General features: G+C 47.8%; 2 protein-coding genes across 12 annotated transcripts in view; one reads left to right on the forward strand and one right to left on the reverse strand.

Annotated features, from left to right (window-relative positions):
* Positions 1–14,121, forward strand: part of LOC103661954 (zinc finger protein 37A-like) — a 79,386-nt gene extending 65,265 nt beyond the window's left edge. For 6 of the 11 annotated variants that reach the window (XR_005833315.1, XR_005833314.1, XR_005833313.1 and 3 more), the window contains exons 8-11: positions 1,203–1,384; positions 2,761–2,940; positions 5,703–5,859; positions 6,114–6,335. The gene's annotated coding sequence lies outside the window, so the exon portion shown is untranslated. Of the gene's footprint in view, positions 1–680; positions 847–1,202; positions 1,385–2,760; positions 2,941–5,702; positions 5,860–6,113; positions 6,336–11,969 lie in introns of those variants that run through there. The other 5 variants (XR_005833309.1, XR_005833307.1, XR_005833310.1 and 2 more) reach the window with 4 other exon arrangements.
* CHRM3 (cholinergic receptor muscarinic 3) overlaps positions 6,466–25,368 on the reverse strand; it is a 175,661-nt gene continuing 156,758 nt past the window's right edge. Inside the window, exon 3 of the mRNA XM_040624766.1 lies at positions 6,466–9,707. Within this exon, the coding sequence (XP_040480700.1) occupies positions 7,916–9,707 (1,792 nt within the window). The 3' untranslated portion in view covers positions 6,466–7,915. The remainder of the gene's footprint in view (positions 9,708–25,368) is intronic.

Raw genomic sequence — 25,368 nt, forward strand, 5'->3', positions numbered from 1 at the left:
GTTTGAATACTCTGTTTATAAAGCAGTGCTGAGGAAAGTGAGTTCCCACAATCTGAGACCCTCGTTTCCAACATGATTCTCATCAGCGTCCTCCTAGAACTCAGATGAGAACCCATCTTCGACAATTACTGCTTCTTACGAATTACTAATTAGCTTTGCCCTTTAATAATGTGAATGCTGTTGGTTAATTCTCTTAGAGAGTAACGAGTTCCACTGGAAGATACACGGGGCATCTCCAAAAAACTGAAGAGGGAATCAGGGTGAAGGGTGGTGTGCAAAAATGCCTGAGAAAGACCATAATTAGACCAAGGAAGGAGCTGGCTGCATTCCTTTCACAGCTCTGTCGGCGCTCTGGCTGGTGGCATGTCTCTTCCAGATAAGTGCTACGTGCACCCTCTTCTAACACTTGACTCTGTGAAGTATAATTTTAATAAAAAAATAATTCAAATAAAAATTTAATTAATTGTGGGAATATTTAAATCAGCTGAATGGTCAATGAAGCCCAAATGACCAATCCCATTTTCTCACTGAAACAATTTAGTTTAAGATTTCACAAACATTTGTGTTAACTAATTCACTCAACTTGCAGTGGGTAGTCCTGTTTAGTTACAAGTAATAGATACTTAACCCAGTGCCTTTAAACTAAACTGTTAAATTTATTTGATGACTACCCGGGACAGACAAAATACATCCGAACAACCCTGCTTGGGAGAAGTGTGGAGATGCGCCAGACCTTGGGGAAATCAGGGGTAATGGCATCTTTCTCTTGTCTCTCGAGTCTGATTACTCTCACTGTTTTTCCATTTCAGTTTCTGATGTGTTCCTATGACACAGACTATGTAAGACATGGCTGCGAGCTAGTGTGTCCCAGTCATGGCTGCGTGAGAGAGGATGGGCCCCAGAGTCTCTATCCCCCAAACTAAAAATTCTCCTGGAAAGTTTTTGATCAGTCCAGCTAGGTTCTAATCCTTGGATTAATTGAGGTCAAGAGAGCAGAGTTCTGTTTTTATAAAATTGCTTCCCCTGTAACCATTCAGATTAAGAAGTAGCAATTCCTCCCAAAAGCTATTTCTCATTTCCTTCCAGTGTACCTCTCAGTTAAAAACCAGCTCGTGCCTGGTTGATCTTTCCAACTTTAACATATTCTTATGCTTCATTTATTTTTTCCATACTCTCAGCCATTGTTGTTTTTTCCCCTGTAGTTACAGGTTATATCTAATAAATTTATGTAACAAATTATGGAAGACTTCGGTACAACAGAAAACTTTTCTTACTCAATCTCAGTATTGATTTCACGTAAAACTGCCTGTCATCATCGGGTGTAAGAAAAGTAGCTCATTTTCTGGCAATTTGCATGGATCTCCGTGGGAATCATCATAAAAGGGTATGTCGGATCAGACAGGGTTGTCCTAGGGTCCAGAGAGCACGTGCCCAAATTGTAAACCCAAAATGAGGATTTAATTAATGACAAAGGATTGAGAGAGATTCAGAAAACATTTTCTTGCTTTCACTCGCAAGGTGGAAGTCCGGAAGCTTCCACACTGAAGAGGCAGTGTTTGGTGTGTATGGTACATGCCCTGCACAAAGCCCTAAATTAGCCAAGCAAGACATTAAAAAAAAAAAAAAAAATTCACGTCTCTTGCTAAGAGTGACTTCCGTTTGTACCTACACTTGTAATAATTTTAAAGGCAATGTAATGAAATACAGTGATTGATTTTTATTTTTGGTAGGAAAACAATGCTGATGGGTCCAAGCAAATGAACAAACAACTCTAAAAAAGGGGGGAACAAAAAGATAAGCGGTTTGTTTGTTTGTTTTTGAAAGGAGGACAATAAAACCCCTTGTTAATGTATTTATCTAGAGAGCAGTACGTTTCCCCACCTACACTCTTGGAATAAGGACTGTGTGTGCAGATAGATTTTATGTGTGCTTACTACACACCCCTAAACACGTCATTGTGAGTGTTCGGGGTAAGGACAGCAGCCGTCTTGGTTGCTGAAGAAAATTCTAGTGCATATAAAAAAGAAAGAGCAGTCAGGGCACACACGGGCCTCTTCAAGAATGAGCCCTTCTGCGCGCTCTCCCTTTCTCACGGTAGGCGGCCGGTGCCGTGGCGATCGCAGAGCAAGCACACCACAGTCTTTGCTTATTAATAGTTTTATTTTCTTATTTCACTGTTAAACTCGGGATAATATCACCACAAAGTCGCAGGCATCATTTTATAGTACAGACAACGGATGTATTTTCAGGAGAAAGAATGAGCGTGGCGTGGGGGGCACCTGCAATGCCTCCCGAGGAAGGGGGGGGCCACCAGGTCATAAAAACGGGTAAAATTCAGTGCCTTTGGTAAAGATGTGGACACTATTTTAGACGCAACTATGATACATGCCTTTTGCTTACAAAGCAAATATAGAGCCATCATCTTGTTTGGATAGTGGTTTCTCCCCACGGCCTCATGAACTAAAGGGTGTGATCACCGGACGCAGCGTAGTTGCTGCCCGCAGGAATCCACGTGCTCCCTCCCCAGCGTGGAGGCCTGTTTCCCTGTAATGATCCCTCAGACCTGCACCAGCTTCGTTCCCACGTGTTTGAAAAAAAAGAAAAAGAAAGGAAAAGGGGCGTCGCTCGCAATGTTGCCGCCCATGGCTGTACACACAAGCCCCAAGGAAGCTTCCCTGGGGGTTCGCGGCCGGGAGGCCGAAGAGCCCGGTCCCGGACGAGGAAAGGAGTAAGACAGGGCTTTTGTGTGTTTGCTTGCAGAACACTGTGGATTCTCCCCTAACTTCCCACGCCCAGCAGAACTGCAGGCGGACAGGTTTTACGCCAACGACAGATCTTCACTGGCGCAAATGGAAAACGTATCTCCCCGGCTCGCCGGGCGCTCTCCGCACTCCTGCTAGGACGGCCGGCCGGGGAGGACCGCGGAAGTTCACCACTCTGGTAAGAAGTTCCCGAGTCCTAGGGAAAAAAGAGAGGGTTGATTTTTTTTTTTTTTTTCCTTTCTGTATTCTTCATTATGTCAACGACTTCAGGCCTGTTTAAAATAGTTCTCCTTGTTGCTCAGGAACATTTCATGAGCTAATAATCATCACCTTTCCCCTTAAGTTACTTTCCCGGCTGGGTGACTCCTGACTACAGTGGCAGCGTGGGGCAGGGGTGTGGGCACAGTCCAGATAAATATGTGGCATCTGGGTCATAAGGGGTTTCTAGTGAACATTCAACAACATGTACTGAATGTCCAGTCTCTGACAGACACTCTGCCGCCACAGGAGGCAGACAGATGCATAAGACCCACTTTGTATCGTCAAGGAACTCACAGAATTGAGCATAAAAATAGTTTGGGGGCTTGGTGTGCAAATCGCGGAATTGTTAAGTATTTCAGACTTCGAGAAGGAACGCTAAGAGACTTTTATATTCTGGGGATAATTGTTTTTAGGTTAAGATAGGGTTACCGGAGTCTGATTTGGGTGAGGGAAGTGTTATGAATACTTCTCTGTCATGGAGGCTACGGCTTTTCCATTTTCCTTTTATGTAGGATGTCTCGTGCAACTCCCGGTAGGGGTGACCCCAGCCCAGGCTGGAGCAGGAGGGTCCGGCCTCAGTGCTGAGTCTCTGTGGTTCTGCTACGACCACCACAGGCCTAAGGTTCTCCTGAGGCATTAGTTCTTACCCAAGCATTTGGGGTCCGTGTCTACACATCCAGGTGCCCTGTCTACCCGAGTGTGTGAGGCTGTGAGTGTAGCTACGCTCACTGAACAACGTCAGGAACCCCTGCCCATGTTGGAGCCAGGAGCATGGCCCGGTGCGGGTGCGAACTTCCATGGAGTGGAGTCGCTTTATTAACTGTGAAGTTTTCGAGGGTTCATCAGACACCATTTGACACCTGCCCCCAGGCCTCAGCGTTGATCTGTTTGCTGTGAGAGGGCAAGTTCAGATGCTTTCGTGTCGTCCTTGAGTACGAGCGTCTGGAGACAACCCAGGGAGTGTAAGTGACATGCATGACATGGTGACAGATCTGGGCCAAGAACTCAGCCCCCCCCACTCCCTGCTAGGTTTAGTGCTTCTTTGTGCGTCCTTCATTCGTCCTCTGGAGCTGCTAGCGAGGGACTGTCTGATTTCTCAGTAATATGCCCCCATCTGGTAAGCGTGGGACACCCCTGCGATCCCCAGTTCCCTGTCGTCGGTATCAGCCTCCTGCACCAGCCTGAGCCTGCGCGCGCCCCTCTTCCCTCCTGAGGTCGACCTGAGGCCACCCTGTGCCTCCGACTCCGCCCCCCTGCTCCTCACAGCTGACGCCCAGGGGCTCTCATCCGTCCCCAGAGCCGTGAACTTGCCCAGCTTCTAAGAGGGTGGCTGACGGAGGAAGCAGAGATGCTTCTAGATCTTTACCCACTGCAGCTTCTAGTGCATAGTGATGCTCTCCTGTTTGTTTTCTCTGTCAGGGTGTAGAACTACTATACGTGAAACACTGAACAGAAACGGGCGTATTTTGAGTCAAGGCTGGATTTAAGGCAGGGGTGATTCAGGATAATACGGAGAAGCAGCAGAGAGACCACAGGTGGGGGATGGGCCGAGAGAACAGAGCCCAGGGAACTAGGGGACAGGACAGGTCACTTCTCTTATCCATCTGGTAAGGCCTGGAGAACAGAGGATGGGAGAATGGATGTGTGTGTGTGCATGTGTGTGCATGTGCGTGCATCCGTGGGCGTGTGCCTGTGCATCTATGTGTGTGTGTGCATCTGTGTGCCTGTGAGCATGTGCGTGCATGCACGTGCATCTGTGCGTGGGTGCATGCATGTGTGCATGCGTGTGTGCATGTGTGCGCGTGTGCATGTACATCTATGTGGATGTGTGCATCCGTGTGCCTGTGAGCATGTATGAGCGTGCATGCGCGTGCATCTCTGTGCGCGTGCATCTCTGTGTGCGTGCATGCGCATGTGCATGTGTGTGCATCTGTGCGTGTGTGTGCATGTGCATCTGTGTGTATGTGTGCATCCGTGTGCATGTGCATGTATGAGTGTGCATGCGTGTGCATCTGTGTGTGCGTGCACGCACATGTGCATGTGTGCGTGTGTGCGCATCTGTGCGCGTGTGTGCATGTGCATCTGTGTGTATGTGTGCATCCGTGTGCGCGTGTGCATGTGTGTTGGGGGGTTCTTCATGTGCAGTTTATTTTAGGCTTAATTATTTTGCTCTTTCCATTAAAGTGAATAATCGCGAAAGCTCTGCGAACCTCATTCACGTGGAGTAGAACAGGCTAAGGATGGAGACATTCTGATCTTATGTAAATGCCACCTACCTTCTCCCATGACAAGCCCTTTGGGAAATGCACGTGTAGCTCTGTCCAGTTATAAACACTCCTACCTCTCTGATCACCCATATCCTAAATCCCCCATATTCAAGAGTCTGTTTTTCTTATTTTCCTTCTCTGAAAACAGCCTAAAAGTTGGCCATACCTTTCTACAAACACCATCAGTAGTTAGCATGGAATAGCAGCTTTCATTTGTAAGAGATTTAAAAACAGTAAAGGAGAGCTAGAGGCTTGGAGCAGTTTCTTTTCTGCCATCACCAGCCTTAGACAAGGACGGGGTCAGGAGGAGATCGAGTTCAAGCAGAACTGTTACTGACCTTCACTGTTAAGCCAAGCTCGGGGTTTCTCCATTTCTCAAGCGTAACGGTCTCTAATTTTGTTGGAAATACAGGAAACAGCCCTTTGGGAGGAAGGCAGGACAGGAGTTTCAAAAAGAAGGGGAATTACGGACGTCCTGGGACCCTGGAATCAGCATTCCCATGTTAATTAGTGCTTGGCCAACCGGAGTAGGAAACTAGAGATGCCGTTGCTCACCAGACGTTTCTCAGGTGAATCACAGAACATTCCGTAGTTTGCTCTGTGTAGTAGAAAAGAGTCTCTGGTTTTTCTTGTTCTTTGGTTGAATGTGGGCCAAAAAAATATATATGTTCTTTCAATTACGCTGATCTGCTTTTTGTTTACCCTTGTCATGTGATTTCAAACAGCACGGTGGAGGGCTGCTTCGTTCATTTCCCATCAGGTTCAACTGAAGAGTGGTTTTCCACGTTGACGTCGAAGTTACAGTTGGCTTTTTATTCCCCAGGAGTTCGGGACTCGCCACCGCCAGCAGGATGGCCGCCGTCTTCTCAGCCTCGTGAAAAGCTCGACAGACCGCTCGAGGTGACCTGAAAGAATCACTTTGGAGGGACACCGCGGCTGAAGACCGAAGAGTGATGTTTATCAACATTAAATAGACACTTGGTGAAGGAGGCATAAATATTTCTTCATAGAAACAGAACACGAAATTAAATAGTTCGGAAACACAGACATCACTGAGTCCACGTCGACTGTTGTCGCCTGTAAACACCAGCTCACACTGAACACAGAAGCAGCTTTACCCCGGCCCGGGTGCGGCCCGGAGGCCCTGTACAAAGGAGAGATTTCTTCTCTGCGCTTTGGGATCAATTCAAAGGAGATACAAAATCATTTTTTCGAAACGTAAGGAAATCGACTTGAAGCAATACTTTCCAAAGTGTTAATACTTTCTTCAGAAGACACGTGAGTTCCCGAACCCCACCTGTGACTAGGTGAGGGCCACACAAGGAACCCCGGAAAGCGCTGGCCACAGCTGGGCAGCACAGGTGGAAGCCCTTTTGCATTTCGAAGGGGCCAGGTAGCAAGAACGCAAACACCACGTGCTCCCCCCGCCCCGCCGTGTCACTGGTGCTGTGCCAGAGATACTGCTGCAGGTGACATTCAAGCGTGACACTACGAGTTTCGAGCAGTTGAGACAGCAGAAATTTTGTTGGGCAACATTCAGATTTGGATGATCAGACTCAACCCCATGGACGTGCTTCGTGGTCGGAGCTCAGAGGGGCCGGGTTTGCGGCGCTCTGTCGAGGAGACTACCGGAGCGAACGGCGTGCACTTGGAGTCCGGCCCGGCCTCGGTGCTGCACCTGCCTCGGGGGCCGGCCGCTCTGCACGCTCCCGCCGGGGCCGGCCGTGCGCCGCTGCACATTCCCCAGGGTGGTTTGTGGGCCGGAAAAAAAAAAAAAAAAAAAAGCCCTGGTTTCCAAAACATTACAGTGGGTTTATTTCACTTTTATGTCGTGTTAGGATCCTAGAGAACTTCAGTTATCAGAGTACTGAAAGCATGTATTGCAAGAATAATTTGCCAGCTCAGTGATTCCCACTATATTATATACAGTGTGTGTGTGTGTGTGTGTGTGTGTGTGCAGAACTCTCTCACACACACACGCACACATATATATATACTTATATAATTTTTATTGGTACGAAACTGGAACTGCACAAAACAGTACTTTTCAAGAATCAAGTCCACAAATAGAGTATAACAACACACCAAAGAAGACAGGAAAGCTCTGTTGGGACAAGAAGTTTCAGCTTTGCAACGTTATGAAACAATTTCAGAACCACGAATTCACTAGCCTGACGAGTTCCACGTGGAATCCGGATCGAGCCGTGTGGGCTTCTCGGAAGGAACGTGGCAACCGGCTCGGTTAGTTAGGCTCATCTGAGAATCCAGCACTAATGGTAATTCAAAGAACCCAGCAGATCAATTTGGGTGTGGAATTGCTATGAAACACATTTTTTTTTTCCTCTTTGAGGAAAAAAACACTTAAGTCTATCTCAGAATAAATTTCTTTATATTCAGGAATATGCTTTTTTTTTTTTTTTTGCTGAATTGGTATCTTTCTGTATTAAAATGGATTTATTCAATGGGTCAGTAAACAGGGAGCTTCCTTCATTCTCTGGGTGATTAAAAAAACAACAGCAACAAATCCCATTTTTATGGCCCCCGGGAATCACCCCCCTCCGCCGGCGCCCTCCTAAGGTCTGTGGGCGGCCGCGTGCGTCCGGCCGCCGCGCTGCACAGCGCCCCCTACAGGGCCTGCTCGGGCCCGCGCCTGTGGAGGACCACGGACTGTCTCTGCTGGTACTGCTGCTTCCGCCGCTTGTGCCGGCCGCACTGACACAGGAGCAGCATCTTGAAAGTGGTTCTGAATGTTTTGTTACACAGCGCATAGCACACGGGGTTCACGGTGCTGTTGATGTAGCACAGCCAGTAGCCCAGATTCCAATAGGTTTTGGGAATGCAGCTGTCACAAAAGGTGTTCACCAGAACCATGATATTGTAGGGGGTCCAGGTGATGATGAAGGCCAGCAGGATGGCGCTGAGGGTCTGGGCTGCCTTCTTCTCCTTGATGAGCGACATCCGCTTCCGCTTGGTGATCTGGCTTCGGGTCTTCAGGGCAAACCTCTTGGCCAGAGTGGCTTCCTTGAAGGACAGAGGTAGCGTGGCTGTGCTCTTGCCCACGGACGAGTTGGCCTCCGACGCCTTGGCCGTGTCCACGGCCGACTCCAGCTGGATGGGAAGCTTGGAGAAGCTCTTCTGGAAGCCGGCCCCGTCGTCCACGCTTTTCTGGGCCTGCAGCTTGCCGGCTTTCCTGTCCAGGTCGGCTGTGCCCAGCTCCTCGTCGGGCACCTGCAGGTTGTCCGAGGAGGGTAACTTGGTGGAGTTGAGGATGGTGCTGTGACCCGGCAGCTTGAGCACGATGGAGTAGATGGCCCTGGTCTCAGAGCCGATGTCCTCCTCGTCGGAGGAGGCGGAGTTCTCCAGGGACGCCGCGGCGTCGTTGTTGTTCCAGCTGTCGCTGCTGCTGTGGTCGGGCTCCATGTGCTCGGCGCTGGGCTTCCAGCTCTTGGCGGCGAACCAGAAGTGGCAGCGGCCGTACCGCCTCCTGGCCGAGCGCTTCAGGCTCTGCTGCTGCAGCTCATAGCTGCTGCCGCTCCGAGAGCTGCCCGTGGGGGGGACAAAGTTCTCGGCCTCCGCTTCCGTCCCCGAGGCCTGCAGCCCGGCGAGCTCTTTGGTGCGTTTTTCGGTTTCCTTATAGATCCTCCAGTACAAAATAGTCATGATGGTGACGGGCATGTAGAAGGCAGCGATGGCCGTGCCGAACGTAATGGTGGGCTCGCTGAGGAACTGGATGAAGCACTCGCCGGGCGGCACGGTCCTCTTCCCGACGAAGTACTGCCAGAACAAGATGGCGGGGGCCCAGAGCACGAAGGAGATGACCCACGCCAGGCCTATCATCACACCAGCTCGCTTTGTCGTTCGTTTGGCTCGGTAGGTGAGCGGCCGCGTGATGGAGAAGTACCTGTCAAAGCTGATGACCAGAAGATTCATGACCGAGGCATTGCTAGCCACGTAGTCAATGGAGAGCCAGAGATCACAGGCCAGGTTGCCCAAAGCCCATCGATTCATGATGATGTAGGTGGTGAACAGATTCATGGAAATGACCCCGATAATCAGATCCGCACAGGCCAGGCTTAAGAGGAAGTAGTTATTGACCGTCTTCAGCTGCTTGTTGACCTTGAAGGCCACAATCACCAGGATGTTGCCGATGATGGTCACCAAGGCCAGGACGCCCGTTAAGAATGCGATGAAGACCACCTGCCAGATGGTGTGACCTCCCAGCGGGTCACCGGCGGTGCCATTGGCAGAGGAGAGATTCCCAGCTGCTTGAGAGAGGTTGTAGCTGCCAAAGTGGGTGGCCGTGCCTGGGGGCAGCCCTGCCTCCGAGGGGCTATGCACCCAGGACGCGCTGATGTTTGGAAACAAAGGCGAGGCTGTACTGTTAGTGAGCCAGCTCATTGTGATTCTCGGACATAGTCTGGGGAGAGAGGAGAGAAAAGACGCAGTTAGGAGAACGTCTGCCTTCGTTGGATTGGTTCTCTGCATTGCACAACTTTTAAAATACGTGGAAGACCTCTTACAGGATGCTGACTCTCAGGCCAGAAACATCCAGCTCTTTCTCTTACTTTAGGGCGAGGAGCCGGGAGCCCGTAGAGACCCATCTGTTTGAGCACGGTTAGCTGGGGGCGCGCACCGCGCAGGGCTCTCTCCGGCCGCGTTGTCCTTATTTCTAAGGCTATAACACATACAGTTCCGCATCACGCACCGATCCAACAAAATCTTCCTTCTCTTATTTTAAAGAGAAGGGGGAAGATATGAGATGCGTCTATGCGACTTGTGCCGGAATGCTTTATCACTGCGCTCCGGGACAAACTGATCTTATTCGTCTGCATTTTATGCAGCCGGGCACGTGCCCATGCCAGGCTGGAGACGGACGCAAGCATTTCAGCCTCCCCGGCACGAGCAGCACCCGCTCAGAGCAAGGGAAGCAACAGGTGTAAACCACTTCCTAGCCTATCACCTCCTGAAGACACGGACAGAAAAGCAGTGTATCGGTTCTGTGTAAGGGTTGGTAACGGTATACAAGGCAGCTGTCATGTGCTTGATAATACGCAGGATTTTGCCAGAATATTACAAACTGACCATATCAGTTTTGGATATTTCCAGTATTTGGACGGTTTCACTTTGGCGATGAGAACCACACGCACACGCTTCTGTACAGACTTGCAAAACTGCAACTAATCCTTTCCAACACTTGTTAACCCAAATAAATCAATAACTAAGAATCATTACAGTGACTGCATCACCAGGAAGACCCCCGGGCTGTCTCGAGAGCTTTGGGTGAGACCCGCCCCCTCCCCTCGGGGCCTCCGCGGTTGTTGGCTACGTCACCAGCCACCGTGGACTTGACCCAGGCAATCATTCCCTGACGAGTGTCATTATATGAGTTCGGTGTTTGATAAGCCTAACAAAATACTATTGGGAACACTCGTGTTTAGGCTCTTGCTCTAAACAGCGTTCAACTCTAAGCTCTACGTACAAATATGCACAGGTATCGCCTGGCAAGAGCCTCGCATCACGCCTTTAGACATCGCACGTCAGTCTCCCCACAGAGCGCCGTCAGATTCACACACAGCCTTCTGGAGTGGCCTCAGCGTGTGGCAGGAAGACTTTGCAGTCCCAAAGGCGTAGGTTCAAATCTCAGGTCAGCCACTTCCTGCGGGTGGGATCTTGGGTATGACTTAACTATTTTGGAGTACCAGTTGCCTCATGAAAAACAGGAATGAAACGTTCTGTATAATAGAATAAACCATTGAGAAATTTCACCTAGAATTCAACAGTAAACGGTCAAGGAAACTATGTGTCTCACTGAAATGTTTTAATATATGTCCTGTGCTTAGTACAGAGCCTGACACAGAGCTGTGCGTGACAGAAGCGGAGGGTCTGTTGTTATTTTACTGTTCTTTTTATTGAACAATGAACTCACTTGGCTTTGGCTTTCAGGATGCTCAAAGCTCAACATAGTGCAATAATAAAAGACCAACAGAGAACATAGACCGGACACTTCCTACGTGACAGATGTTGTGCAAATCACCATATGCTTTATCTCAATCCTTAACATAATCACATTTTATAAAAAACGGAGACACAGAGTTAAGTAATGCGTCCAAAGATCAAGCTAATGAGTAAGGAAGGAGGGGGGAGAGATTCACACCTCGATCATTGCACCGTGATGTTTCTCTAACTTTCCACCAGCCTATCCAGATGCCACACACCACTAGCCTCTCCCAACTGGCTAAAACTTGCTACACACCTTTTAAAGTGGAATTAATGTGCATTTAAAAATTAAATGAGATACCATTTGTCACCTAAAAGATGAGCAAATATAAATGATTGGAGGCAGGCAGTGTTGACAACAGTGTGAAGGAAAAGAATTTCCTCGTCTTGGCTACAGTGTAAATTGGCCAGCAATGTGAAAGGTAATTTAGCAACATCTGTCAGAATCATGCACAAATTCCCAGATCCCAGGAGCTGACAGTCTGCATGTGTGGTATACATGCATTGTGGGTGTATGTATACATACATGAAATACATAAATGGTTGGACATACACAAGCACACACATAAATTTTACATACACTTACATACATATATACACTTATAAATATTTATTTAAGCATGATTTGAAGTAGTACAAAAATTAAATTGTCTAAATATTCTAACGTGTTTTTCTATTACAGAGAAGAACAGTTTAAGAACATCTGCATGATCCATAGATGACATCTACAATGAACTGATTTCCAATTATAGGCGACGGATGGGGTGTTCTTCCTTACTTCTTTTCACTCCTCTGGGTTTTGTTGGGGGCAGTCGTCCGTATCTCTAGCTTGCTTCCGCTGAGTGATGTCCGTGTTTGGGAAGCGCTCCGTGCTGTCTGGGTGCTCAACTGCATTTAGGGTTTCTTCCCAGATGCAAATGCAGAAGATCCATCTGCTCTCTCCCTCCACCTGGTTCCCAGGCTCCCACAGTCTCTAAGGGTGTCTGCCTATCTTCTCCCTCACACCTACACCCATATGGATAGATGAGAACAGACCTGACTTGAACCACACACCTCAGCTCGACGTCCTGTCTCCGAGGTGAACAGCTACTTCCTCCTGGGAGACGAGATGTCCCTCCGCTGTCCTCCCCACCCTGTGCTCAGAGGGCTATTATCCTTCTTCACATGATTGCTCTTAGTCATGCATTTCCCTTTGCCTTCTACACACTCTCTGGACAGCTTTCTCTCCCCAACATCTTTCATTCCAACACTTCTTGGACAAAGCTTCCGGCTAAGTTTCTTGTCCATGCTTGGGTTGGACTGCAGCCCCTATGACATTCCTCCCTTCTTCCTGCCCCCCCGCCCCCTGCTGTGTGCTCTGAATCTCACATGAGCTCCCACAGCACCTTTTAAAATTCTTAAAACACCTTCTAAGTCTCTGCCATCATGTTTCCATGTTGCTGATCATGTTCTGGAGACTTATTTTCGCAGCTCCTGCCTGGCCGATTTTCTTATAAAGAACTACAATGGCCAATAATCCCAGTGCTTTGTAGTTGTGTTGATGATACGTCTGTCTCCTCTCATCTTTGTTTCTTCTTGTCAACGTCATGCAGTGGATGCCTGCTCTTTGTCTCTCCTTCAGCCGTTCTTTTGGAAATGACCTGTCCTCCACAGTGCGTGTTTCCAGAAGGGCATCAAGCACATGGCCCCTGACTCCTCTACCTCCGCAGTGGACCTGAATATCATGCAAACAGGAGCAGTAAGAGTAAAGTAAGGGAGCCGATATGGATTCTGGAAAGAGAGAGGGTAATTCTGTGTTCTTCGGGGTTTCTAGGTGCTGGTGACCTATTTATATCCTCATGGAAAACCTGAGAAGCAAGCACACATAGAAGAGAAAGATGGCAGGCAATGTGGAGCGTGGAGACAGCATGATCATGATGTCTTCTCAAAAAACCTGGATTTAGCCATTCCTGAAGTCAACCCTTCCTCCTTGACCTTGCAGGTTGTGGGAGCCAACCATTTCTTTTGTTGCCTACGCTATCTGCAGCCCAAACAGTCCCAGTCAATGTAATTGTCACCCTCAGCATCAACACTTGTCATTGAACCACTGGTAGCTTTAGGTCATTGTGATTGGTGCCACTGAACTCAGTAAGTCGGGACCCTCCCCTCCACGGACTTACCCCTAGATGAGATATGGCATATGAATAACACAGTTTTTAAAAAGCACCAAGTATTTAGGCAATGTCAAATTGGTCCCTTCAGGTAATCATATTATGTTTGTAAAAATTCAAGAGTAAATTAATTTGCTCAGCTGACCAATGTTAGTGAAGAATATAAGTAGGAATTTGGAGGATATGCCTTAGGTCAATTCTTCTCGTTTGGTTCATTTCATCCTGTGAATCTGGAGAGCACCACAAATTATATAACATTCCATTGCAATTATACTTTGTTGGAACACAGAATATAAAAGAAACCAGAACTGAGTCCTACCCATGGGTGGGACTAGCTCTCTCTATTGGGTTCATTAAATACCTGCTCTGGGGCCCCTGAAGCCTAGCGGCTTCTTGGCTTAATCACTAGAAATGCTGTGAGCCACAAACTGTTAGATGGGGGATCTTTGACCTAAATTCTTTGGCATATCTACCGGTGGCCCCATTGTTCTCTTTATAATTCAACACCAATTCAATATTGAATACCCCTTAAAAGTTTCAGATATGTGCTTTTTCTTATTTTAAAAATATTCTTGTCTCTGTCCATCGTACCATGGAGATAGACTGTGAACTGAGCAAAAATTTTACTGTTGCAAAAGGACCCTTTAAGGAGAGTAACCTGTAATCCCACCATGTGATACAACATCCAAAGGATAATAATTAATAAGTTTATAGTTAATAATCACATATTCACTCCAAATAACTACACTTGTCTCCTTCTGATATCTTCATACATGAAAGCAAAAAGGATGTGAATCTGGCGGTGAGGAAAAGAAAGCCTTTTGAATAGGAAGTGGAAATTATGGGCACAGCATGTAAAAAACCTGTTAAGCCTTACGGCTATGAGGGGAGAAATGTCTAGAATTCATGGGCACTTCTCTGATGCTGTGATAACAATGAGATGCACGAACATCACTTCTATGAATAAGTATGATGTTGGTGTTATCAGTAATAACTTTTCATGGGAAAGCTGCGAAAGGTATTTGAAGAACCGTGGTCTTCAGAGCCAGTTTGATTTGGGGTTGAGTTCTGGGTTGGCTGAGAAGGAGGGCAAACTTGGCCAAAGTCCTGACTTCCCTGAGACCACACTTTTCCCTCTGTAAAGATGGACTGCTTGTGTGGAACCACAAAGGGCCCCGAAGAACCAAAACTATCTCAGGAGAGAAGAACAAAGCTAGAGACAACACAATCCCTGATTTAAAAATCTATCACAGAGCTATGGTAATTGAAGGAGTAGGACACTGGACATGTAGACCCGGGTGACCAGAAGGAGTGCTCAGAAACACATCCATGTATATATGGCCAACTGATCTTTGACAAGGGTGCCGGGAACAGACAATGAGGATTCCACCAAAGACGTTGGGAACACTGGACAGCCACAGGCAAAGGAATGACACTGGACCCCATCTTATACCATACACAAAAGTCAACACAAAAATCAACACAAAATGGATGCAAGACTTACACATAAGACATGCAACTCTAAAGAGAAAGAACACGGACGATGAGCCTCATGACGCTGTCCTTGGCAACACTTCCTGGGTATTTATCCACAAGAACCGAAATTAGCCCCTCTCCACAGGCCCCTGTTCCTCGGAGCGCTATTAACAGTAGCCACGACAGAGAAACAAACTAAACATCTATGGACGGATGAACGGATGAAGGACATACGGCGTGTGCGTACAGCGGAATAGTTTTCAGCCTTAAGAAAGAATGGATTATGTGACCACACAGAGGGACCCTGAGGACGTTGTGCTAAGTGAGATAAGCCAGTCACAGAAGGACAAATACTGCATTACTCACCTATCTGAGGGTCGGAAATAGCAGAACGCATAGAAGCAGAGAGTAGATTCGCAGTTGCCGGGTGTTCGGGGGGTGAGGGAACAAGAAACTCCTGATTCAGGGGACAGACGTGACGCAAGGTGTGTCCGGACTGGAGACGTCCTGCACCACGTTGTATCCGCAACTAACAGCACTGCAGCATGTGCTTAAAAAAATTTTTTTTTTCAGGAGGTCGATCTCATGTTAAGTGAGAAGGAAAAACAAATACAACCCCTGGAATGCCACCACCTACTCTTTGTGGGTTAGGAAGAGGGCAAGGAGCGCGGGTGTGGTGAGCTGATTCTTGGGAGTCTTCACTGACCTGCCGCCCGTCTTCCACCGAGGCCAGCCTCTCCGGTCCTCAGTGTTGGGTTGTTGCCGCAGGAACACAGGGAAACCATGCCCAAAGTTTGCTTTTTATTTATTTGGGAGAGAGAGAGACAGAGACAGAGGGAGAGGGGACAAGCAGGCTCCCCGCTGAATGGGGAGCTGGATGCAGAGCTCCATCCCATGGCCCTGAAATCATGACCTGAGCCAAAACCAAGAGTTGGACGCTCAACTGACTGAGCCCCCAGGCACCTCTCAAAGTTTGCTTTTTAAAGTGGACTTGAAACACTCTGGTAGACACAGAGCTTTAAACATTGGAGTCTTTAAACATCAAGGAATGGTGTACTGGCTGAAACATCAGGCAAATAGGAGAGGTCCCTCCTCACCCCACTGAAGTAAATACATCGATACAACTACTATGAAAAGGTGATTGAGCTGGATCAATCCCATGGAAAAAGTACACACACCAGGAGCCAGCAGTTTAATTTCTAGGTTCCTGTCCTCTAGAAAGTCTTGCTGATAGTCCTACACAAGGGGACGTACATAGGATGTTTGCTGAAGCATGTGTTATCATGACAAAAATTAGGAAAAGTAGAAGAACATCAGTTTGACAGTGGATAAAAAAATCTGGTAATAAAGGGGAATACAGCAGAAAAAAGTTTATTGATCAATCGATCATCTATGTATCTATGTATCTATCATCTATTGCCTGAAACATAAGCCCTGAGGCTGAAATTCCAGAAGAAAACACGGGATAAGCTTCATGACTTTGGTCTTGGCAACACTTTCACGGCTGGATACAAACATATATAGGAGGTTACAGATGTATACATAAATAGAGAAAGTTTTAAAAGCTCTAAAAATATATTGGTGAGTAAGAAAAAACAAGTTGTGGGGTGATGAATAAACATATGATTTAGGTAGCAACAAAACACATACAAAAATAGCGTGTATCACATATAGATATTTGTATGTTTAAAAGTCTCCTAAAAAGACAAAGTTGCGAACCGTACATTGGCAATGACGTCCTGGACGGGGAAGACAACCAGGGTGAGGGTGACGGACGAAGACAGCTTCAGCTTGACCTGTAATGTCCCTAATGGGAACAACACACGTTTCCAAAGCCAGAGGGATGCAGGGAAGAGAGCTGAGGGGGAGGTCCTGGAATCCTGCCCTCCACCCTGATGCTGGCTCTCCAGGAGGACAGGGTCCATGAGGAGAGGGTCCATGAGGACAGGGTCCATGAGGACTGGTGACAGTGAACAGTAAATAATAGATAGTAAATGGATGTTCCGTAAGCTGCTAAGTGTGTGCTGACTCCTGATGCAGAATGGGGCCTGAAAATGGAGATTTAAGTTGTTATATAAAAATAAAATTCCTGGGGCGCCTGGGGGGCTCAGTCAGTTGAGCATCTGACTCTTGATTTTGGTTCAGGTCATGATCTCAGGGTCATGGGATCGAGCCCCGTGTCCAGCTCCATGCTGGGTGTGCAGCCTGCTTAAGAGTCTCTCTCTCCCTCTCCCTCTGCCCCACCCCTTGCAATTTCTCTCTCAAAAAAATATAATAAAGTAAAATTAAAAATAAAATTCCTTACTCCCTTGTCAGAGTATTAATGGATTGAAAAGATGATATACATTTAATGCATAAATGGCTCATGTCCTATGTGACACACAGTAAATCCTAGTCCTTCTGTCGGTCATGGACCTTCTCTCCCCACCGCTGTGGGGAACTTTCTTCTGTTCGTTCCTCAGAGGGACCTTCGCAACGGCCATGTCTGCACAGCACACATCTTCTATTCTCAGCCCAAGTGGGGTGCATTTCTGGTGCCCCGTTCTATTCACAGTGAGGCTGGATCTAGTAAGGGGGTGTCCGTATGTGGCCAGGGAACAAGATCCCACCTCCTCCCAACTTTCAGTCAGGTCCTGAGTGTTATTTTAATTGTGAAAAATTGTGAAAAATCATGCAAAAACCCAAAAATACCTTTGCAGTTTGCAACCATGCTTTTTTCCTAAGATCAATTATTTAGTGCTGCCTCCATATTCAGAACGCAGGACACAACATTTTTCAGGGCTTGTTGTGGGTCTCTCTTCGCCTTCTTTGCTGAGAGGGTCTCTGTTACCTGTCACCCTTCACTACCGTCCGCAGCAGCTAAAAGGACGGTCCCCCAAGCTATGTTGGTCGGGGAGACGCAATACCAGAGCTAGCCACTAGGTGGCAAAGTCGACTCGGAGTACAGCGTTGGCGGCCAGGTGCTGAGAGGCAGCCGGTGTCCCGGGGCTGGTGACCGGGAACCTCCGCTTAGCTCAGTCATGCAGCCCATGGAGGATACAAAGAGGGTCAACGAACCTCTGCAATCAAACGTGTCCTTCAAGGGCATCCAGCCTTTGCAGGCTCGCACAGTCAGAACCAAACTTTGGGAACTGAGCTCTTGTTATTCATTTCGAGCTGCCGGGGGAAAAGATGTGCCCTAATATGGTGCAATTGCTCATGTCGCGAACAGAACATTCCGGAATGCCAAAATGGGAATAAAATTCCACTTAAAAAAGACAAAGCTTGTTTTTAAAAAGTCGATGCATCATGCTGCCTCCCTTGGTTGCTGCCTTTCAGAGGCTTTATGCAATTTGACCACAGAACTGAGGGACGCTTGGCAAAGTATTTGCATCCCTACTGCGTATGCACAATGGCGGCTGCTGAAATCACAGGGACTTACCTCAAAAACAAAAGTTCACATTGGACTCATGATCTGCATCAGCACCCTCAAGCCCCAAACCTTTTGTTAGTAGAATTTCTAGCGAAACAGCAAGCAATAGAAAACAAGCTAGAAGAAGCAGTTCTTTCTAAACACACGGCAGGCCCCTTTGCCCCGAGGAGCCAACTCCTTACCCCATCCTTACTCTTTAATGAGGGAAAACGAGGGAAGGAGTGTGGCCGGATTCTGCCCACTGCAAACCTTCAGAATCTTAGATTCACTTATGATTTCTTCAAACAATGGGTAGGGAACAGTGCCTGTAAACTGCGGTCAAAGCTAATATAATTGCAGAAAGAATTCTGATGAAAAAAATCCAGTGAAAACAGTCATTTGGACTACATATTTCTCACACGAACACTGAGAGGACAGCTGGCAAAGAACGTTCTTCTGCTTTGATATTTATGTTTTAGGATTGCTTGAAGGTAAACTAGTTATGATTTTTTGTCAAGGTCCGTATTTATCAGAGTATTTATTTTTGTATCTGGACATATTTCATATATCTGATTTCCTTTTATCCTTCAGCCTATTTGCACCCCCTCTCCTGCCCCCCAATTCCCACAGGTATTGAAGACTGCTTGCAAAGGGAGAAGTCACTTGGAAGGCATGCAGACAAGGGCGCCCCAAGCCTTGCCAGAGCTCATTAGGGTCGGGAAGCATCCCCCTTCTGCCCCGTGAACAATTGCTTGAAGACTCTGATCCTGCCTCCTCATCTATAAAACGGGGATTATCCTATTTGAGGATTAGATAGAATGTGCAGAAAACACGCAGCACAGCCTGACTGGTCCATAGAGGATCCTCAACACCGGTAAGACTGGTTCGTTTCTGTGCCTGCTCGTTCTATTTGATAGAATGGCTTTTTCAAGGCTAAACAAGAGCCAAGCTTTGTTGAGTTCTAAACCCAGGGTGAATTTGCCCCCACGGGACATTTGGCAAATGTCTGGAGACACTTTTCCTGTCACCAGTTGGCGAGAACGTGCTACCGGTGCCTAGGGGGTGGCAGGGAGGTCAGGGATGCCGATGAACATCCCACAAGGCACCAGACAACCCTGTACAGCCCAGGAGAATCACCGGCCTGAGAGGCCAGTAGTGCCAATGCAGAGAAGCTCTCGTGGAAAGAGAGATACCAGAGATCGAGAAAAACGTAGCGTCCCATTTCCCAGGAAAATCTGGACCATGTCCTGGTGCTTATTAACCTGGCAAACTCTCTGGCGAAGTCAAGGATCAGCTCACATTTAATTCCTCCGGGAATCACACTCCCCACCCTCCCCACCCGCTGGAATCCACCTCGTCCTGCTTGGTCCAACGCTTCAGCTGTGATCTGAGGTGGTCCGTGCGTTTGAGAGCTTACCGCACGCCTTGGACTGGGGACACAGTTCTTGCTCCCCAGAAGCCACAGGCTGGAGACACCATCAACTACACTGAATCGCTGCGACAGTGGGACCAGCCTCGATGATGAGCTGTGCTGAGTCAGTGAGGAGGTGGCAAAGGAGAGGGTTTGCGGTGAAGCAAACGCCAGAAAGAAATGCCAGGCTGCCAAGCTGGAAAGTAAGAGCACAGCATTCCGAGTAGAGGGAACAGCCTCTGCGAAGTGTTGCCGGCACACTCTACACATGCTCCCATCAGCGCACACGGTGTTTCAATTTTTCTCTCTCTATAGACCGCAGGCGCCTGGAGGGAAGGTTCCACCGTCTCCCACTCGATGTTGTACTCCAAGATCTGCCATGATTTCTTTGCCCTAGCAGACCCAGAAGTGTTGCCCCCGCTCCAGCGTAACTGGGATGAACACAGTTTCACTGGGACAGGAGACCTGGTGACGGGAGGGCTCGAGGAGGGCACGCAGGTGCAGGGAGAGTAAACAGGCAGCAGGAAGGCAGAAGGGCAGAGGCTCTGAAGGGAAAGCGAGCAGCGGGCTTCGGAGGCGACTGCAGGGAAGCCCGAGAAACCACCCCGGTCTCTCATGACCACCTCAGGTCCTGCACCACTCAGCGGGGGTGACCCAACCAGATACAGAATCAGTGCAGTCGGTTTTGGGGACGGGAAGGAGGTGTGGCTGGGAAAGAGGAATCCCCATCGTCAAGGGGCTGCCTGAGCCTCTCAGCCACCCCGTCCTTTCAACTGTCCCTCTGTGATGGGCACAAGGCAAATCCAGTTTCCTGGGAAAGCAAGCAGCCCGGATTATCTTGTATCGTTCTGTGCTGCCCCTGACCGTACTCTGGACCTCACACCAGTGACACTGGTCTTCTCCCCTGAAGGTGCTGGGAGGGAGGGGATTGTCTGGGTTTGGGTCCTGCCTTGTCATTTCTGAGTAGAGAGATCTCCGAAACCCTGAAGATCTGCACAGCAAAGTAAGAATGATAACACCGTGTGCTCATTAAGGACATTCAGGGGGATAAGAGGCAAAGCAAGGACACAACTGCCATCGCTCAACAGGTGTTGTGCAAAAAGGGGTCCTCTCTCTCTGCTACGTGATCACACCCAGAGCTGAAGTCCCTGGACTGTGCCGGTCCCCGCTCCAACACTTGACACATAGCTTCTTGCATCTACGCATCTTCATTTTACTATTAGGTTGTAAATTCTTGGGGGCAACTTGAAAAGACATTTTTACTTTTTTTTTTTTTTGATTTTCCAAGTCTGTCTTAGAATCCATATCCATGATAGAAGTAAAGTGGTTTCTCCATAGTTAACACATTCAATGGATGGGTATTTGATGCATATAGTTTTATTAATAATATTCACTTTTTCTTTTATCTTTTTTTAAAGATTTTTAAAAATTTTATTAGAGAGAGAGAGAGCACGCAAGCAGGGGGAGGGTCAGAGGGAGACAGAGAGAGAGAAGCTAACTCCCCACTGAGCAGGGAGCTGGACACGGGGCTCGATCTCACGACCCTGAGATCATAACCTGAGCTGAAATGGAGAGTTGGCTGCTCAACTGACTGAGCCCCCCAGGCCCCCCTCACTTTTTCTTATAAAAGGAAATCAGGCAAGAAAAAGACACAGCAATTGTGATTCCTCTCAATGACTTGAGAAGCAAAAACCCTTAAGATCGAACTACTGAAGAAGAGGAAGAAATGGAGAACGGGGAGAGAACGCTGGTGAGAAGGCTCTGGGGTGCCCCGCCAAGAATTTATGCATGGCCGAGACATTCACAGGCACTGCGGGAGCGAGGGAGGGAGACAATGGAAAGGAACACAAGACCCCACAATTTTCATTTGATTGCTATTGTCCTTTCAGGGACATGCCTTCTAAGTTTTCATGACTTGAAAGACAAACATCGTGAGGACCCAGGGGCTGTGGGTTTTCATCTCCGTGTCCCTCCCACTATTGCCACCGGTACCGTCTGTCCTCCAGGAGCCAGGCGCTCCTCCAAGTATGGGTGTACGAACTCATGTATTCCTCACAGTCGTCCCAGCAGGGGGCACCGGCATGCCTCCCACCTGAAGCGCGAGCAAGCAGGTGCACCAGCTGTGCAAAGACGTGCCCGGGTCCCCCAGCTAACTGCAAGATGCAAATGTGGCCGGATCCCCATCTTTTCCTAATCTCAACCCTCCTAGCGGGTTTGTTACGAACACGCGATTTCTAAACAACACCTAAATGTATAAAGCATGAATTCCGTCCTCTTGCCCTTGTCTCTCTCACTCCCAATGCCCTAGAGGTAACCACTTAGGTAACAGTTTACTTAGCAAGTAAATATTTGTTAGATGAATGGATATGTCCTTTCAAAATGTGTTTGTTCTTTTGCGAAATTATAGATGTACGTTTTCAAACACTGACTATGTGCCAGGCCCTGCTCTGTGTTTATATATATATTAAGCCATTTAATCCTCACAACAATCTGTGAGTTAAGAGTCTTATTTAATGGCCAGATGAGAAAACAAGTGGCACAGAGAGGTTAAGTGACTGGGCCAGGGTCACACAGCTTCTAGGTGACAGAGTGAAGATTTGAACCAAGGCAGTCTAACCCAAGATACTGCTCCCAACCACCCAATGTGTACGATGTTGTCTGCCTTGCTTTTTTTTTTTTCATTTTAACAACATATCGTGGACATCTTTCTCGTTCAGTGCAAATGTATCTATGTCACCATGCTTAAAAGGAGCCCAATAAAGGGGGACCGTCTGGGATTCATTTACACCTTATGACCCTGACTGAAATAGAGTTTTCAGGGCAGGAAAGTGCACAAGACACAGTGTCTATTGAAGATTCTAACTTTTTTTTAAGTGAAATGTTGCAGAGTGCAGCGTGAGTGTGGCCAGCGCAAATCTCTGCGATACCCCGAAAAAGAAAATGGCCAGTTCGAGACTCACTTTCCCCAGTTGCTCCTCTGGAATCCTAGTAAGAAGGCAAAGGGCCGTGAGTCCCTGTTCAGGGCAGCTGGCGCTGACCGTCCGGCCCCCGTCACAAGGCCGTGAGGAAAATCGCCTGAATGAGCAAACTTGGAAGGACCCTGACGACAAAGCAGAGGCCCGGGGGCTCGAAAGCACCAGCCTCCAAGAAACACGAGCTTCAGCGCAGATTTTGTTGAAAGAAAATGGAAATCGAATTCTTCAAGTGCACTAAAGCATAGAAAAGGGACTGTTGTGCTGAAAGTACTACCTTTCTGTTAAAATGAAACAATGGGAACAGAAACTGTGAGAATTAAATAAAATAGTAAAATGTATATTTTGGCACAGTCTGGACAATTAAATATGAGAAAACAATGATCTCTTGTTTTGGATTTCCTGAAACCAAATGGAAAGTAGAGCTCATATCACTATTAATTCTGTCTCCACGGGATTAAAAACAAAGGGGCAAAGGAATAAGGTTGAACCAGTTCAACAAAACAGGGCGAATCTTAATTCTAAAACTCGAGGGGAATATGGATGGAAAAAATTAAATACCAGAAGTATGAAATCAATAACATAAAAAGATGTATTTAGGCAGAAAAGAAGAAATTATACTAAGGATTCGGAATAAAAGCAAACAAAATATAACTTCGGGGAGAGTGTTGAGGGTTGGTGCCTGGGACTATTTTTAGAAATCCCCATCAAATTGCACTTCTTTGAGTGATCCAGCGCTCGCTGTCAGGGTCTCGCTCAGGATCTAGGTGTGGAGGGGTCCCCGGCCCGATGAGTTCAGAAGCATTGCATCTCCCACTTGCCCCTGTGCTCCACAAGGCAAGAAATGGCACCCAAATGCACGTGTGACCCAGCAGCGGTGCGATTCGGAGCCAGACCCACCTGATCGCACAGTGTGCACACCTATGGGACCTGGACAGGTGACTTCCCCTCCGAGGCTTGTGTTTCTCTTTCCTCAGGTAATACCTGTAAAGCTTATGCTCCTGTGGCCGGGACGTGAAGTCTCTATCTGTGGTCGCTGTTAACCGCATCTCACTGTTGAACTACAAAGCGTCGAAGGCTTTGTAGAATTCATATACCACCACGGAGTAGCCATGCTTCTCGGAAGGACGAAATCAAGGTCATAATGTGGGAATGAATCCCAGATGGTCCCTCTTTATGTTATTGGGTTCCTTTTAAGCATGGTGACATAGATACATTCACACTGAAGGAGAAAGAGGTCTACAATCTATGGTTAAATGAAGAAAAATCTTGCTAACTCCTGGACCCAAATGATTTTAGAGTCTTTATGATGTCGGTGATTTCACACGTCCTATCACATTAATCCTGGAGACTGCACTCCATGTTGTAGAGCTGTGTATAGTGCTGCACTGTTCAATTTTGGCGCGTATGACAGGACCCGTGACGTAACCACTCTACAATCACGGGTCACACCACCATCTGAGTGCCTGCTCTCTATGTACCATATATATTGTATATATATATTCCAAATATATATTTATTCATTAGGGTAAGTCCTTGTAATAACTCTGTAAGATGGATATTCTTAATATGCTTAATATTTTATGTTTGAGAAAACAGGCTCAGAGGTGAAGACTTAGCCAGTGGACTAGTTAAGGAGCAGTGCTGGGATCACGGACTGGGTGTGTCTGACGTGAAGCCACAGTCTCCGGGCTCTACCAGCGGGGTCTTCTTGCAACTGGCACATAACCACAGGGTACACGCTGTGTTCATAGGTCGCTAGCTCGAGAATCAATGCATTTGATTCCTCTTTCTCTGCAATCGATGAAGCAGGTAAGGGTTCATGGGAGAATTACAAAATTTAGGGTTAGGCCCTGCCTGAGTTTAGATTTGTATTCTTTGACACAAACCTGTCTTATTCGTTCTGACCTCCCTCATTATGCGTGGTGTCCTCTGGCAGGACCATCGTTTAGAACTGGTTAAATCTCTGACACGGGCTCAGCACATCCCAGTTTGGGACTGACGGTGAAACGCCACCTCCACGAGCCACCGATACGGTGAGCGGACTGGCTCATAGGCAGCACCTGCCATGGATACTGCTGGCTGGCCTGGAGGGACCAGTCCGCTCCAGCCTTTGGTAGAGCTGTACTCGGAGGTGAAGTGAGTTCTCAGGGCAAGTGTTCCATAAGAGGGGAAGTCACACTAAGATTCCGTCCCTGGGGCGCCTGGGTGGCACAGCGGTTAAGCGTCTGCCTTCGGCTCCGGGCGTGATCCCGGCGTTATGGGATCGAGCCCCACGTCAGGCTCCTCTGCTATGAGCCTGCTTCTTCCTCTCCCACTCCCCCTGCTTGTGTTCCCTCTCTCGCTGGCTGTCTCAATCTCTGTCTAATAAATAAATAAAATCTTAAAAAAAAAAAGAGATTCCGTCCCTGACCCCCAGGCAAATCAGCAAACCTGACGGTGGAAACTCCTATGAAAGTTAATTATTCAGGGAAGCTGACTAACACGCTGCTGGGCTTCTCCGTGAAGGCACAGAACAGAGAGCGTCCTCCCATCTACTTCTCGTTGCCGTTCTTACTGACACACGAGTACTGGTGTCAGAACTTGCTTCCAGAGAAGAACACCACAATGACCACGCACCACCACCTCATAGGAAGAAACCCTTTCAACTATAAACACAGGCAGGGAAAGAGAANNNNCTC

Source organism: Ursus maritimus, unplaced genomic scaffold (genome assembly GCF_017311325.1).
Source record: "Ursus maritimus isolate PB19 unplaced genomic scaffold, ASM1731132v1 scaffold_7, whole genome shotgun sequence".
Classification (NCBI taxonomy): Eukaryota; Metazoa; Chordata; class Mammalia; order Carnivora; family Ursidae; genus Ursus; species Ursus maritimus.